Below are 16,427 nucleotides of genomic sequence, written 5' to 3'. Positions count from 1 at the left end.
GACACAGAAGCGCGACAATATCGCGTTTGCATCGCGACTGAATCTGAGACCGTGGGCGAGGGCACACAGCTAGCGACCGCTTCGCGACTGTATCGATGCGGACGCGCGACAGCATCGCTACTGTATCGCTACAAAAAGTCGCCGTGGGCGAGGGCTCTTAGGTCGGAAGTGGGTAGTGCTGTATGTACCTAAGTACTTAACTAATTTATACTTAATGTTATTGTTGCAGGTGATATACTATGAGCACGCCCAGCATCAGCACCACTACGACCACGAAGACGAGGAGCACGGCTGGGGACCGTGGTCTCGGAGCATCGAGCCTGAGGTAGGAACCTATACTCGTAACTAACTGACACATTTTGCACAGGTTCTAACAAATTTTGAGTTGTCGCTTGATTCACCCCCCTATCACAGGGTACTAGGAGTGATTTTTTAACACTAAATTAGCTAAAAACATAGTTTATCATTGGCCCCGATTCTCTAGTCTCTCTCTAAACTAAATTTAGAGTATCTACATCCTTTTCTTTTTACTAATGCTAAAAAAGGAACGGAACATGACTTTCACATTTAAAGACTCTAAATTTTAGTGCACAATACAAATTTAAACAGTAGGTTCGCGAGTGCGTGCTAAAATCACGGGTTTTACCATCTAAAAAATAAATTTAGAAATGTCAAACTGCTTCTGTCCTTTTCATATTACAATAGTAAGAAGAGGGTGCGAATACTCTAAAATTAGGTTGTGCTTAGAATCGGTGCCAATGTCTAGAATCAATCTGCATTCAAAACTTATTTTTTTTCAATTTTGTCGCTTCTTACCAAGTTTCCATCACTGTCGGCAATTTTCTTCTGTTAAAATTAGTTTCGACTGGATAAAAGTTGTGACAGTAATAGTCCCGCAAATTGCTATTGTGCTGGAACCATTTCTCATTAACATCGAAATGACGTCATTTTGACGTCAGCCGATACAAAAATATACCATCAGCTCGAAGCTTCAGTCTAGTGCTGACGTCACTAAAATGGCTGCCAGGCGCATTAGCAATTGGGTATTTGACTACATCAAAAATAAATTATTTCTCAGTGATTATTAAATAGAGGGTCTTCCAAAATACAAAAAATCCACGTACTTTGTTGTTGTTTTAAGTGTAATAACTAATAACCATTTTAAATTATCGATTAAACTAAAAAAGCACGTCAAAAGATTATGACGTCACACACAGGTATTCCATAGAATATCGCATACTAAGCGCGCGTTTTGACGTTTGATAAAAAGTTACTGATTTGACTAGTTGTCAAATACCGTATTTCCGGGACTTATAACAATTTATACTATGTTCACAGGAAGTAGAGGCAGAGCTGGAGGAACACATCAACTCTCCGTACCGAGGGCATCAGAAAACGGCACAAGTTTACCCCACCAGGCCGCTTCTAACTCTATCATAACTGGAGGTTACTTCTAAATCCATACTAATATTATAAATGCGAAAGTGTGTCTATCTGTCTGTCTGTCTGTCTGCTAGCTTTACACAGCCCAATGGTTTAACCGATTTTAATGAAATTTGGTACAGGGGTAGCTTACTTACATCCCGGGGAAGGACGCAATCACGTCGCAACGGTGCAACGGATTGACGTGATTTTTTGCATGAGTATAGATAAAGACCTGGAGAGTGACATAGGCTACTTTTTATCCCGGAAAATCAAAGAGTCCCCACGGGATTTAAAAAACCTAAATCCACGCAGACAAAGTCGCGGGCATCATCTAGTAATTCATAAATACATATCAAAAATTGCGGAACCGGCAAGTTTCGATAACTGCAAAGTGTCGCTACTAGATGGCATTAACAGTCGCTTCAGTACTGAGTGAACATACATATCACTCCTGGCAGCAAGCGAACCGTAGTTTAGTGGTCAGAGCGTCGGGCGCGATCCCAGGAGACGCGGGTTCGAATCCTGCCATTTTCGATATGTATTTAAAAATTATTTAGAAATTTCCTTCAAGTGCAGGTAAAAATACTATCATAAAAAAATTATAAATGAAGGTTACTTAACTATAGCTTAAACTTGAAATTAAATTAATTTCTATCAAAAATTGTAAATATGTACTTAAGTACCCACTTTTGAAAGTAGATTTACTAGGTTCCTTACAGCCGCACTCAGAGTTGCTAATTGTTACTTAAGATTGAGTTAAAACGAGACAGATTTAGGTGAGAGATATAGCTCTGTCTCGTCTTAACTAAACTTAAGTAACGATTAAACGACTCTAAGTACGGCTGTATGACTTATTGGGTTCCATTGTCAACTTTAAAACTTGTGTATTTGTAAGATAATTTGGTACTTAAATTAAATTATTAAGTACCTAATATATACCTACCTACTTTTTAATTATTTATTTTTAGTTTTAAGTGAAAGCCATAAATGTTTTTATTCTGAGTGAGTGAATGTGTAATAGAATACCTACATTGGAAAATAAAAATGGTTTATTAATATTTCACATTTTTCTTTTGCCCAATCTTATTCCTTGTCTTCTTATATTTAAACAAAGATATCATAAAACTGCCGATATGTCATCTACATTTGCACAAAAGGAGGAAAGGTTTGTATTTTTGTATGTTTGTAACGAATAAACTTAAAAACTACTGGACCGTCCGACTTCAAAAATTCTTACACCATTAGAAAGCTACCCCGTTGAGTAACTCAACGGGAATGTTTTGAAATTGATGGCACTGTGTCACAGTATTACACACGGGGGTGTGACTCAACGGGAAATACCCCATTATTCCCGAGTGACATACGCTATATATTTTTTAAATTTTAATTAGATATCCACACGAAAATTTTAAACTTCAAACTCCATTAAATGTACAATCTATAATATAAAAATGAATCACCAAATGTGTTGCTGATCGCAAATCTCGAGAACAGCTGAACCGATTTCGCTAATTCTTTTTTATAATATTCCTTGAAGTACGAGGATGGATCTTACGGAGAGAAAAATTTAAAAAATTTGAATAGACTGTTAGGCGGAACGAAGTTCGCCGGGGCAGCTAGAATTCTCAATATTATAAAGAACTCTGAGGCATGCAGTGCAGGTTTCTTCACGATGTTTCCCTTCACTTCTTCAAGTGATATTTAATTTCTACAAATCCATACTAAGTAATATTATAAATGCGAAAATGTGTCTGTCTGTCTGCTAGCTTTTCACGACTCAATAGTTTAACCGATTTTGATGAAATTTGGTAAAGTTAATTTGTACATCCCGGGGGAGGACTTAGGCTACTTTTTATCCCGGAAAATCAATGAGTTCCTACGGGATTCTTAAAGGCCCATCCGTTTAACCGATTTATATGAAGTTTAGTACAGAGGTAACTTGCATCCCGGAAATTGACATAGGCAACTTTTTATCCCGGAAAATTAAAGTTCCTACGGGATTTAAAAAATCTAAATCCATGCGGACGAAGTTCCGGGCATCATCTAGTTCCGAATAATTAATTTGCTTAAAACTCCGAAAAGTTAGAGGTGCGTGCCCGGGATCGAACCCCCGACCCCCGAGCCCAAGGCCTAACTAGAAATGAAACAAAATTATATATAAAAACCAAAAATATATTCTTTTCATTAGTACATACATATATTTTCAACACAAAGTAAAATCAAGACATACACCTCCAGGCACTAAAATCGCGCACCCTTCTCTACTACACTATCGCGGGGAGTATTTGGGGTTCTCTGGCGCATACGTAAAACTCCTCAATTCATACGAGACGCCATTTTGATTATCATAACCAAATTCGCGCATTTCATTCTTCATATCCGTGTCAAAGTCGCTACAACCGCCAAAAACTCGGTTCGGCGTGCGATTGGTCGAAATCCCGGGCTTCTGATTGGCTTGCTTGCTTTCTGTCTCCTGATTGGTTGATGATGATGCGACGGCGTCATCTTTGCTCTGATTGGGTGGAATAGGGCGGAATAGTGCGGAATGTGCGGTGGCCGTGTCTAGATCGGCCTTTCGGGATACGAGTATTCGAATGTCAGTATGCAGGTACAATTTTCCGGATTTTGAGGTCATGAACCTGTAATGAGAGAAAACTCTATTAAATAACTAGTTTGTGCTTGCGAATTCGTCTGTGTGGACTACACAAATTTTAGACCCTTATTTTACCCCTTAGGGGCTGAATTTTCAAAAATCCTTTCTTTGCTGATGTTTACGACATTATAGCTATCTGCGAGCTAAATTTCAGCCTGAACTGTCCAGTAGTTCAAACTGAGCGTTAATAGATCAGTCAGTCAGTCAATCCAGATTACAAACGGATAAAATGAAAAAATCTTAACGCTTTGACGTGCTCCGGCAACCCAAGAAGGGTGCTAAATGTAATACATTAGTAAAATTTTGTAAACTAAACGAAATAGTATAACGGGATACTATAGCGTTTACTAATTTATAATCATAATCATTTCTTAATACAAAAGTACTTGTAAAAGTTAAATTGAATAAAAATATTTTGATTTTAATCACATCTTTATTAAATAAAAAATAATCATGGTTAATTGGTCATACTAATTAAACAGGCGATCGCGACGAGCGTCAAATTTATAATCAAGTCAATAAGGCATAAATAGTAGCGCGAGCGAAGCGAGCTAGAACTTTCGTAATCATTTGATTTATGATTTATTTATTCATTTGCTTTCATGGTTACATGAAGCCCCGTTAGGGCATTGCAAAGTTAGGTACATTAGCAATACATACATGCTAAATATATAATTATTATACAATTACATGCAAACTACGTGTTACATTATTTTATAATAGATTTTATCACGTAATTATACAGGGCATTCATTTTGAATCGAAATTATTTATATTTATTGATCGCACTAATTAATTAAGTTTGTTATAATGTCAATTAGTTTCTTCTTTGTTAATAATTTAGTAATATTAAGTAGGTACAAGTATGTTAATATAAAATAGTTTCGATTATCAGTAAGAATGGGGCCGATTCTCTAGTACACAATCTCTAAACTAAACTAAATTAACAGGTCTAAATCTAGTGCTTTCCTTTTCCGCAAGCAGCATTATGAAAGGGATAGCAATAGATTTAGACGTGATATTTTAGTTTAGTTTAGAGATTGTGTACAAAGGAATTAGCCACACTGTCATATTAAACTTAAATTAACAGGTTATGGTAAGTACAGCATAGTACATCTAGCATAGTACATTCATCTTATTTAGTAGCGCGAGCGAAGCGAACCTGTGTGACTCACCTCAAATGTATGAGATACCGCAGCCACTTGTGCATGTGGTGCGGCTGCGGGGGCTCGGCGCGCGCCGGCATGTACAGCGTGCGCTGGCGCAGGAACGTGCGCGCGGCGGGCGGCATGCTCGTCAGGTCGTACAGCACCACGAACATCTTGACGAGCGTGCCGTGCGGGTTGAACAGCGACACCTGCACGGTGCCCGAGCGCGACACGCGGTACCCGTGCGGGCCCAGGTTGATGTGGCCCTGCGGGGACAACAAAATCCTTTAAAAAGTTCATTAAAACTGCTGATTCTTTGACATTTTGTACTGGAAAATGTCAAATCATCATGATCATCAGCATACTTGCGTACAAAATATAAATACAACATAATTATACCCCAAAATAACTGCTACACTTTCTCAAAAAGCGCATTTGCATTTGGTGTTAAAATTTTTAATCATTTACCACTCAATATTAAAAAAACAGAAGGCAATATGTTTAAAAATAAATTAAGAAATTGGTTAATTAGTAAGGCCTTTTATAATATTAATGAGTATTTTTATGAAAATTATTGATGTAAGTGTAGTATCTAAGTACCTAGGATGTGTTTTTTAGTTTAGTAAACAATATAGTTAAAAATTGTAATATTTAAAAATATTGTATGTAACCAGTATTGCACGCCACAAAGTGGCAAACTGTTAGAACTTTATAACAAGTATAACACCTAATGTACCTACACAGTTAATGCAATAAAATTTATTCTATTCTATTCTATTCTATTCTATTCTATTGCTAGTAGTGACACTCACCATGTATGGTGCGTTGGTGCCGCCCGGCGCGTAGAAGAACACAGTGACAGGTAGGCGTCTGTGCGGCGGGCAGAAAGCGCCCGAGGCGCCTAGTTCTGCCGCGAACCCGTGCACAGTCGCCACGGGCTCCAAGCGACCCTTGAGAGCTGACTCTTCAAAGCTACCTGTAAGATGGATAGAAGAAAAGTTTTTTTTTTTTTTTTTTTAAAGAATATTAGCCATGTTAAATGACTAATATTCCCCTTTCCTCTCCAACTAAGCGTCAAGCTTGTGCTAGGAGTAGGTACGACAATAGTGCAACGTAGTTGAAGAACAAATTATTAAAAATTAAAAATAGTTTTAGGCATCTTTATTGATTTAAAAAAGGCCTTCGATACCGTGAGCCCAAACTTGCTATTAAAAAAACTTGAAACAATTGGAATAAATGGCATCGCCCTAAAAATGTTTCAATCGTACCTAACTAATAGAGCACAAATTGTCAAATTAGGTGAACATCAAAGCAAGGCTTTAGCAGTAACATGTGGTGTTCCACAAGGTTCTATTTTAGGCCCGTTACTTTTTTTGGTCTACATTAACAACATCCAAGAATTAGGATTGCATGGTCATTTAACTCTCTATGCAGACGATACCTGTTTGTTCTATTTTGGGCCATCTATTGGAACTCTTATTAGTCAAGCTCAAGAAGATTTAAACACTTTGTCTGCATGGTTCAAATATAATCTACTAACGATAAATATTTCAAAAACATCCTACATAATCTTTAAAGCTAAAAACAAATTAATTCAATCGTATCAACCTCTTACAATTGACAATACTCCGTTACATCAAAAACACAACGAAAAATACCTTGGATTAAGATTAGATAATTATTTAAACTGGAATACTCAAATTGAACATCTTAGAAGCAAATTGGCAGCAATGACTGGGTCCATCAGAAATCTAGCACGAACTATACCACGTGAGCTTCGTTACACTATCTATAATACACTAATTAAGCCTCACTTAATGTACTTGATTGAAGTCTGGGGAAGTGCTGCCAAGACAAGATTAGCTCATCTACAAACTGCTCAAAATAAAATAATAAAAATTCTTTTCACATATCCCTTTCGAACACATACTAAAAAACTTTACATCGACACCAAAATTATGAACATTCATCAGTTATATATATACAACACATGTATTTTTGTTAGGAAAACTATAAATAAAACAATCCACACAAATATCACATTTACAAAAATTAAAACTAAAACTCGTCGAGCCAGTTACCTTATCCTACCCAAAACTAGAACAAATTATGGCAGAAAAACCCTTACCTATGAAGGAGCTAAACTTTATAACCAAATACCTGCACACATAAAAAATGTACACTCATTCAATGCATTTAAAACTGAATTAGCTGCTCACATTATGAGTAATGCGAATCACTTCGACAAATGCATTGAATGAGTACCTAAATGGCGAATATTTGTAAACTTTATTCTTAGAATTAAGTTCTCATGTAAGTGACTTTGTCTTTATGAGAATAAACTTCTTTAAACCTAAACCTAAAATTAAAAGTGAGGTCGTTTTTTTTGCAACATAGTGTATGAAACACTTAAAACAAGAATCTGATGTCTAAAACGAGTACTTTACATGAAAAATTGAATGGGATTTTAAACTAGAAAAATTCAGAACTCATTTTTTACAATTTTTTTAAAGAGTTTTTGAAAGAAAGAAAAAGTTTTCTTAAAGTTTTAGTGTCCCAAAGGGTGCAATCCGTCTGTCTGTCAATGCAACACTCAGTCAGTGTCCAAATTTTCACAGAATGTGTACATATTTCTATTGGCGCTATAACAACAAATAATTCTTAAAATTAAATTATATTTAATAATGATCATTATTATTATTAAAGTTTTTAAAAAAAAAATGGCCGCCAGGAAATTAAAAATAAAACAAATTTCTTGTAACATGGTACGGAACCTTCGTGTGTGAGTTTTCTATGAAGATCTTACCAAGCAATCCCGTGCTGGGTCCGATGCGCAGTTTGTTGTGAGGTGTACACTTCTTGGGCGGGGGGGTTTGTCTCGCGGGGGAGACAGGGGACGCGGGCGCCGGCGACGGGGGGGAGATGGGGTGGAATAGAGCACTGAAAAAAAACAATCGCACCAATATTATAACAGACGAAAATTTGTATGTATGTGTGTATGTTTGTACGAGAGCGGTGTGCAGGCTCGACACCGTACCAAAGGGAGATCTCCCACCGAGCGGTTGGTAGTGCTCGGTAGCGCCAGCTGGGCAGTATCTTGAAACTTCTATATATAGTCCAGATTGCAGAAAACTCCGTTAGTGCGAGTACTGTCGGCGGTACATTTGTTCGGGACTACGCCGTGAAATGTTATCGATTGAACAGCGCCATCTAGTTGCACCTGTGGCAACCGCCACATGTTATCCACTCACCTCTTGATACCGGAAACTCCGTTAATAGAATCATCAAAATCGAAACAGTTGTTGCCCCTGCGCAGCGGGGCCGGGCTCGAGGTCAGGGGCAGGCCGGTCTTGTTGTGGAACACCATCGATGCTGCCGAATCGAACCTCCAGCGAAATCTGGGGATTCACGCCCTAAATTAATAATAATCTATCTGCAATCTGCCGATAAGTTACTTAGCAACGATGTTATATTTTGTCACAAATTGTTTGATCTTTTTGGGGCTAATTTTTCAATCTCAGAGACTAGACATAAGCTACTTTTCACCCGGGAAAATCAAAGAGTTTCCAACTGGTTTTAAAATCTTTAATCCATGCAGACAAAGTCGATCATCAACTACTAAAAGTACAATAAATTAAAGGATTGCTCAAGTTTCAAGAAGTGTCTTTTAAAATTTTAGCAATCCATTAATTTTAAGCATCTCCTATAGAAAAATCTAAATATATGAAAGGAAAAGGTACTGGACGGATCAGGCTGAAATTTGGCATTCAGATAGCTATTATGACGTGGGCATCTGATAAGAAAGGATTTTTGAAAATTTAACCCCTAAGGGGGTGAAATGGGGGTTTGAAATTTGTATAGTCCACGCAGACGAAGTCGCGAGCATAAGCTAGTTTTTTCTATAAAAAGAAAAACAGACCGTCAAGAAAGCGAGTTAATAAAAAAATGTTAAAAATCAGACGTACCTATCCATTTCAGTCGGCGAAGGCACTTGATTATCCAGTCCCACCTTCTTCTGATCCGGAAACTTAAAGCCGTTTTCATCCACATCCTCTCTAGGAGACTCTACCTCGTACTTGTCAAACGTGCCATAATCACATTTCTCGTACAACACATAATCTTCTCCTACCGAGTAAGTTTTCTGCCTCTTGACTTCAATTTTGGGCGTAGAGAACACCGTGTCATCGCCCCGTAAATTCAGCTGCTCCATATCGTTGTTTTGCGCGAATCTATCACTTAACACCTTCTCGATACGGTCGGTAATCGGGAAACGTCTCAATTTGGGCCGCTTGATTATTTCACACTTATCACTATTAGAATTATCTAGACTTATATTATCACACGTTTTAACTCTATTATCACATTTTAGCTTTTTCAATTGTTTGCTGTCCTCCTCACATTTCCTTCTCGCTCCGTTCTCTCCGTTTCCGATTGCAACTTTCCCGTTTTCTATACTCCGTCCCTTTTCTTCATTTTTCATTGCAATTCCCGTTTGATTTTCAACATTCTCTTCACCCCGCCTCTGGTCATTTTCCCCATTTTTTATATCCCCATTTTCGAATCGTCGCGTCGCGTTTACTCCATTTTCTACTCTCGCCCCATTCTCTCCATTATCTATTCTCATCGCATTCTCTCCACTTCCCATTGGCAGTCTCGAATTTTCTCTATTTTCCAAAACGATTTTTACATTATTCTCCCGATTATCTGCTTTCCCCTTTTCAATAGAGGCCAGGTTGTAATTGCCTTCGGACCGAACCATACCCCTTTCCTTGCATTTCCAACATGTCAATTCAATACTACTGCCACAATTGCAAAGCACATCATCAGTCTGTGTTGCAACCGTATTCGTTCTTCTAAATTCTGTTGGTTGTAGACTTAAAGTTTCAGTAAACGGTGATTTGCTCTCTATTCGACTTGCTGGTAGAGTTAGGTAAGTTTGATTCCTAAAGCATCCTATAGCTCTTAATCTGTCAAATCTAGCTGCTTGTAAGATTGGTATGGAAGTATGCGTTTCTTTTGCTTTTAAACCGTCGCCTTCGGAAGATGTGCTGTCACATAGCTTTTTTAGTTTGCTCTCTTTCCGTAAACGGCGTTTGTATTTGGCTATTTCTTTCATCCGTCGATCGTCTAACTTCTTGGCATCGATTGGTTTGTGAGATCTTTCGTCGGGTTTGTGAGATCGGTCGTCGGATTCGTCGTCGCAACTGCATTTGTGTTTTCCGCTTTCGCTGCAAGGGGTCAGCATTCGATCGTCGAGAATCTTCTTTTCTTTGTCCATTGAATAAACGTATTCGGTCGTGCCTGTGTTCGATATGATTGATAGTCTTCGGTTGCTCGGTCCTGAAAAAAAGATTTGTTTTTTTAATGTTGGCATCTTTTCAAGCATATTTTGTTCGGACTTCTAAAACTTTTGCAGTAAGTTTGACAGTGTGGCTCATACTGTTATACACAATCTCTTAATTCAACTGGAGTGACAGGTATGTATTGCTATTCCTTTCCTAATCCTCCCTGCGGAAAAGGAGAGCACTAGATTTAGAACTGACATTTTTACTGTACATTTGAATATGGGGACATCATCTGAAGCTCCGTGGATACTACTACTGACAGACTCCACTGTGATACTAGATGGCGCTACTCACACTCATACCAAAAAGGATCATACAGCTATCACGCACTGTAAGTTTGCAACGTAGTAACTTACAACGAACAGACTAGATGGCACCACATGTATCTTCCTTCAGTCACTCACTATGAAGCCTGAATCGCGCTAACGAAGTTTTCTCTATACAGTTCCAAGATACGACCAGTTGGTTTTCCGACATACCAACGGTCTGAACGATGTTCCTATTGTTGTGGTTGAGGCCACATCTTTTGCTCTTGTAAAACAGTGTTGTCAACTTACCTATATTGGAGTTGATAGCGTCAGCTGGGTACTTGGCGGTCCGCGGGCCCAGAGTGAGATCATTGAGCTTGCCGACCAGCTCCTCGTGGACGTTGGGCGGCATCTCCTTACTGGCTCGTCTTTTGCAGGTACATTTGACTATGGGGATATCGTCCAGCCTGGAAACAAGAAAATTATTGTTATTCTTAGTTGCAAAAGCTCTCCTATCTTTTGAATGGGTTTCATTTTCGAGGAAAAGGGGGCTATAATGTTCAACTTATAGTTACTTAAGGAGAATTTATGGGGCTGGACAGGGAACTGGTGGTGGTGAGGGGCACGGGAATTCCAGAATTCCACCATCTTGTAACACACCACTTTTGATCACTGGGCTAGAACTGGGCAGTTAAAATGAATGGGGGGGGGGGGGGGTTCATACCTTAGCAGAGCAATATTGGACAGTGGGGGTCGCGGGAAGCCATTTTGTACTCTCATCCCCAACTTAGTGGATCATTAGGCTACAATTGTTGAAACAAATGTGGGGGAGGAAGGTACATACCTGGGCAGAGCCTGCAGCACCACCTTGAGATACACGTTGTCCCCTATGTCGGTGACGGGGAACTGGTGGTCGGTGGGGGGGCGCGGGAAGTCCGCCATCTTGTAGCTCTCTCCGGGGATCTTGATGGAGTAGACGATGTTCAGTTTGCGCTCGTCGAGGTCCGTGTCGTCGCAGTTCGCTTCTATTTTCTTAAAGTTGCACGTTTCGCGGCTCAGCTTTCTCCTGAAAAAAATAAAGAAAACTTAGGGAAATCACTACCCATATTATAAATGTGAAAGTGTGTTTTTTGTTGCTTCATTGGATTATTGGTTTGTCCTTCAATCACGTCGCAACGGAGCAACAGATTGACGCAATTTTTTGCATGGGCGTAGTTAGAGACCTGTGAGAGTGAGAGTGCCATAGGCTACAATTTATCAAAGAGTTCCCACGGGATTTTTAAAAAACCTAATACAGCGCGGACGAAGTCGCGGGCATGAGCTAGTTATTCATAAATTCCAAACTTCAAGATATAAAAGGCTTGGCTTCACAAGGGGAAATTATCGAGCGAGTCTAAAGAAACCAATTTCAAAGATCCCTCTTTAAATAAAAATAAACTTGTAATTCCCGCCTCTAGGCTCAGTAAAGTTAGCAATTCATTTGCTCGTAATTCCATACGTTTCTATAATAAGCTTCCAGAAGACATATTGGAGATGTCTCTCAACAAGTTCAAAGTTTTCATAAAACGTAAACTAATTGAAAAATCCTATTACAACGTAAAGGATTATTTAAATGATAAGCAAGCTTGGGAATGAGTTGCTTAACGACTTTGTGATAGTTCTAATAAGTTTCAATAATTTTGTAAAGTGGTGATAATAAAAAGAATACCCGGCTGAGTTTGTTGTGGGCTCTTCTCAGACCTGGGCGCGTTTGGAACCCTCGTAGCTTTAGTTTTAAGTTTGCGTAATAATTATCACCACTATATTATCTTACAAATGTAACACCATACCAGACTATCAATACGAGTAATTTATTACCTATTTTGAATAAATCATTTGACTTTGACTTTGACTTTGACTTTGAAACTCTGTACCTGTGACACCGAAAGACTTCAGAAGAACACATACCTCCTCTCGGCAGGCTTGTCGTCATTAGTCTTGATGGTGGCCCTCCAGGCCGACAGCTGGGAGAAGTGAAGTTGTGAGCGCACCGCGTTCAGCAGCCAGTGGGCAGTTATTGCAGCTGGGGAGTCGTGGTTTCTAGAAAAAACACCATCAAAATATCAGCAGACTTCACACAACAAAGTACCTTTTTTTTTTTTTTTTTTTTTTTTTTTTTTTAAAAACAATAAAACTTAAAGCTAGCCTTATCTAATTACTATATAAATCATGACCGCGTGGAATTGTGCCAAGAATACTGGCTGCATTTCCGCGCTGGACAGCCAGGCTGATCCGTTGCGCAAAAAATGAGCCAGCCCTTCTGTCACCAGTTGAGGCTATTAATCGCGGTGAAATGTCTCGTAAAAAATTTTTAGCACTAAGACTCCATGGCCCCAGGGTCTCCACGGCAAACGGCACAAAAATGTAACTCTCTATAAGAGAGGCATACTTGCGCCGCTTGCCGTTTTCAGCTGTTTCTGCTGCGGCTCCCGGTCTTGATACAAAGTACCTAATGTTGGGATCAGATTTTTTATCCAATACCTTTTTTTAACTTGAGGAAGCGACGCTTGTAGTTTCTCTACGTGATCAAATCAGAAATGAGGAAATGCGTAGTACAACCAGAGTAACCAACATAGTTCAACGATTTTCGAAGCTGAAGTGCCAATAGGCAGGACACACAGTTCGAAAAACCGATAGACGAAAATGTTGGTGGGGCCATGTCCCCACTCAATTACATTCTATTAGCCTGTATGCGTCCATTGCTGGACATAAGCCTTTCCTCAGCGCGCCACCAAACACGGTCCTCCGCCTTCCTCATCTACCCGCTCCCTGCCACCATCGGTCCAGCGTGCTGGAGGTCGTCCTACCGCCTTTACCGGTATGCGGTCTCCACTTCAAAACACGTCTGCCCCATCAGCCATCAGTTCTGTGACAGACATGACCTGCCCATTGCCACTTCAGCTTGCTAATCCTCTCGAGCTATGTCGGTCGCGTGTGACCTTCTGCAAATTTCCTTGTACCGGATTTTATCCCTGAGAGTGATACCCAACATAGCTCGATCCAAAGCGCGCTGAGCGACTATCCCTAATTGATCTTGACCTTACATGATCAGCCCATCGCCGGCTCACTGCAGAGCACGGGTCTACTCTCAGAGTGAGAAGTCTACCATGCTGGCCATGTGCGAATTGGTAGACATCACACACCTTTGAGAACATTATGGAGAACACTCAAGGATGCAGGTTTCCTCAGGATGTTTTCCTTCACCGTTAAAGCAATATTTAATTACTTAAGACGCACATAACTCCGAAAAGTTAGAGTTGCGTGCCCGGGATCTGACCCCCGATCTCCGATTGGAAGGCGGACGTCCTAACCACTAGGCTATCACAGTTACCCCTACTCACTTGTTAGTAATAGTCCGCATGGTCCACCGTTCGAGCAGGAGAGCCTTCTGTTGGGAGTGAAGCTTGTCGTACATGGCCTCCTCCTCCACTCGGCTGAGGGAGGCGTAGCACTCTTGGCACTCTGGCGCTAGGAGGACCTGGAAGTAACCAAATTAGGCGGGTTCAAAATCAAAGTAATTTAAAGTCTCCAGATTTCAAGATTTTAGATGAATGTTCGGTGCCATCCCGAGAAAAATATCTGGGGCCGAAAAAAAGTATTCGCTATTTAACCAGAACTTTCTTCTTCGAGCCTGACAATAAAGCTCACCTGATCGAACTACAACCGACCACGGCAGCCAATCTTAACAAGGACTAGCCAACTACACCGGTGATGCTATGCAAAAACAGGTGCATTCTCTAGATATGTGGTGTGGTGATTCTTTGGATTGTGTTAGACGGTCAACACAACTGAAGCGAGATCAGAAATACGACCAACGCAACGGCTGTATACGAGGCAAGGGAGTGTGACACTACCAATTGTTCAACTCTGGGTTTCTACTAAAAATTTCTTGACATTAAAACCCACTAACATTTTGCCGAGGCGGTACTCGAACCATGAGACCTCAAGATTCGCAGTCGAATAAGCATTTTAACGACGCGACGAGGCAGTTCCCCGATATTATGATAGAGCCAAAACATGAAGGAATACATACCTCAATACAAACAGGTATCTGTTCCTTCCACAAGGCCTGCACATGGCTGTTCAATTGCGCTTCAACTCCTGGCTTCGGCTCTTCTGTCACTGACTTGGGTTGCGTGATCACCTGTAATTTAAAAAAAAGATAAAATTAACACTCAGCGGGATATAGGCCTTGTTTAAGTGGGATATCCGGTTTCCTGATAGGAGGTTGTAGCTGACCAGGGCCTTCTTCTCTCACTTGCCAGGCACCAGGTTTCCATAGGTTGAAGAGAGACGAAGAAATAGATACGTTTGGCTGCCGTTTGATGGCTAAGCTTAGGAGTCACTGCCATAGTTTGTTGTGCCTTACCAGAGTTTCATTGCCTAAAGATAGAAGATGATAAGTTATATCGAGCTATTTACTCGCTGGCTATGACTGGGAGATCAGTGTCAAGGCGGCGCTGACGTAGGGATAGGCTGATCTTTAAAAACCATTAAAGGTGCTTTCATCAATCGTTGTGTCTTTTCAGGTACCAGGGCTTCATACGCTAAAGGTAATTGATTTTAAGGTATGTTGAGGAATGTTACCTGCTGACTGCTGAGGGATACATGAGCTGAGATTTGAAGTCACTTGTCGCTTCTTATGTCTTATAAGGAGAGCTGCTACATAGGCTGCTAAGGGACGGCATTTTCCGAGTACCGGTTAGCTACCGGTGGGGTGCATTAGGAGGGATCCCCCCGGCAATTTTCAAGGAATGCCCTCTTTGGAGGGGCCGAGCTTTTCGCAGCCGTTACTCGCTGTCTCTTACCAGATACCAGAGCTACATAGGCTGGTATGTTCCGAGACGGTATGTACCTGTTGGCTTCCGCTGGAGCTGGAGGAGCTGGAACTCCGTGCGCGCACTATATAGCGCCCCAGTTGCAGCAGCAGTCCCGTCCCCATTGACTCGGTACTGTGCATGATAGGGAGTCGCTATCGTCACTCGTTGTGACTTACCAAGTACCAGAGCTACATAGGCTGGTATGTACCTGTTGGCTGCCGCTGGGGCGCGCGTCTCCCCTGCGGGGGGAGGGGCTGGAACTTCGCGCGCGCACTATCAGGCGCCCCAGCTGCAGCAGCAGTCCCGTCCCCGTCACCGGGGGCGGCGGCGGCGGCTCGTTACTGTGCATCTGGGGACAACAATACCCCAGGTAAGTATAAGACAGAAATCCGAAAGGTCGGCGGTTCAAACCCCACCCGTTGCACGATTGTCGTACCTACTCCTAGCACAAGCCCGACGCTTAGTTGGTAGGGAAAGGGGAATGTCAGTCATGATTGCTAACATGGCTAATATTCTTTTTTTTTTTTAAAGAATCCGACGAATTGAGAACCTCCTCCTTTTTTTGAAGTCGGTTAAAAAACGTGGTAAACTACTGGTTAAGACAGCCGTTATATGAAAATTAATTATAAGTGTTATTTCTTGCACGATGGTACGGAACCGTTCGTTTGCGATTCCGACTCGCACTTGACCGACTTTTTTACATTGAACGAATTTCGCCATGGTTGTGAATGGCGACCAACACTCGTCCG

At 40.7% G+C, this 16,427-nt stretch overlaps 2 protein-coding genes across 3 annotated transcripts in view; one reads left to right on the top strand and one right to left on the bottom strand.

The window, feature by feature from the left end:
* LOC117994834 (uncharacterized) overlaps positions 1–2,483 on the top strand; it is a 29,720-nt gene extending 27,237 nt beyond the window's left edge. For both annotated transcript variants that reach the window (XM_069507972.1, XM_034982806.2), the window contains exons 6-7: positions 230–325; positions 1,339–2,483. In XM_069507972.1, coding sequence (XP_069364073.1) covers positions 230–325; positions 1,339–1,440 — 198 coding nt within the window. In that variant the 3' untranslated portion in view covers positions 1,441–2,483. The remainder of the gene's footprint in view (positions 1–229; positions 326–1,338) is intronic.
* Positions 2,484–3,584: 1,101 nt separating this feature from the next.
* atos (atossa) lies at positions 3,585–16,054 on the bottom strand. Its single transcript, XM_034982488.2, has 12 exons — positions 15,887–16,054; positions 14,892–15,002; positions 14,200–14,336; positions 12,767–12,898; positions 11,664–11,885; positions 11,129–11,286; positions 9,192–10,566; positions 8,478–8,624; positions 8,033–8,166; positions 6,039–6,202; positions 5,254–5,492; positions 3,585–4,064 (listed from the first exon to the last, which is right to left on the bottom strand). Exons 1-12 carry the CDS (start codon positions 16,025–16,027, stop codon positions 3,695–3,697), a joined length of 3,330 nt encoding a protein of 1,109 aa, XP_034838379.2. The 5' UTR covers positions 16,028–16,054; the 3' UTR covers positions 3,585–3,694.
* Between the last annotated feature and the right edge of the window lie 373 nt (positions 16,055–16,427).

The sequence above is a fragment of the Maniola hyperantus genome, chromosome 27 (genome assembly GCF_902806685.2).
Source record: "Maniola hyperantus chromosome 27, iAphHyp1.2, whole genome shotgun sequence".
Classification (NCBI taxonomy): domain Eukaryota; kingdom Metazoa; phylum Arthropoda; class Insecta; order Lepidoptera; family Nymphalidae; genus Maniola; species Maniola hyperantus.
Note: the sequence above shows the minus strand (reverse complement) of the source record. Positions and strands in the feature narration are given on the sequence as shown.

Bases quoted from the DNA above. Each gene is read 5' to 3' on its own strand.
- atos (XM_034982488.2), bottom strand. From the start codon at position 16,027: ATGCACAGTAACGAGCCGCCGCCGCCGCCCCCGGTGACGGGGACGGGA. The intron at 12,899-14,199 runs GTGAGTAGGGGT...TGTTTTTTCTAG, and splicing joins ATGCGGACTATTACTAACAA to AAACCACGACTCCCCAGCTG. The intron at 8,167-8,477 runs GTGAGTGGATAA...GTTTTTTTTCAG, and splicing joins GGAGTTTCCGGTATCAAGAG to TGCTCTATTCCACCCCATCT.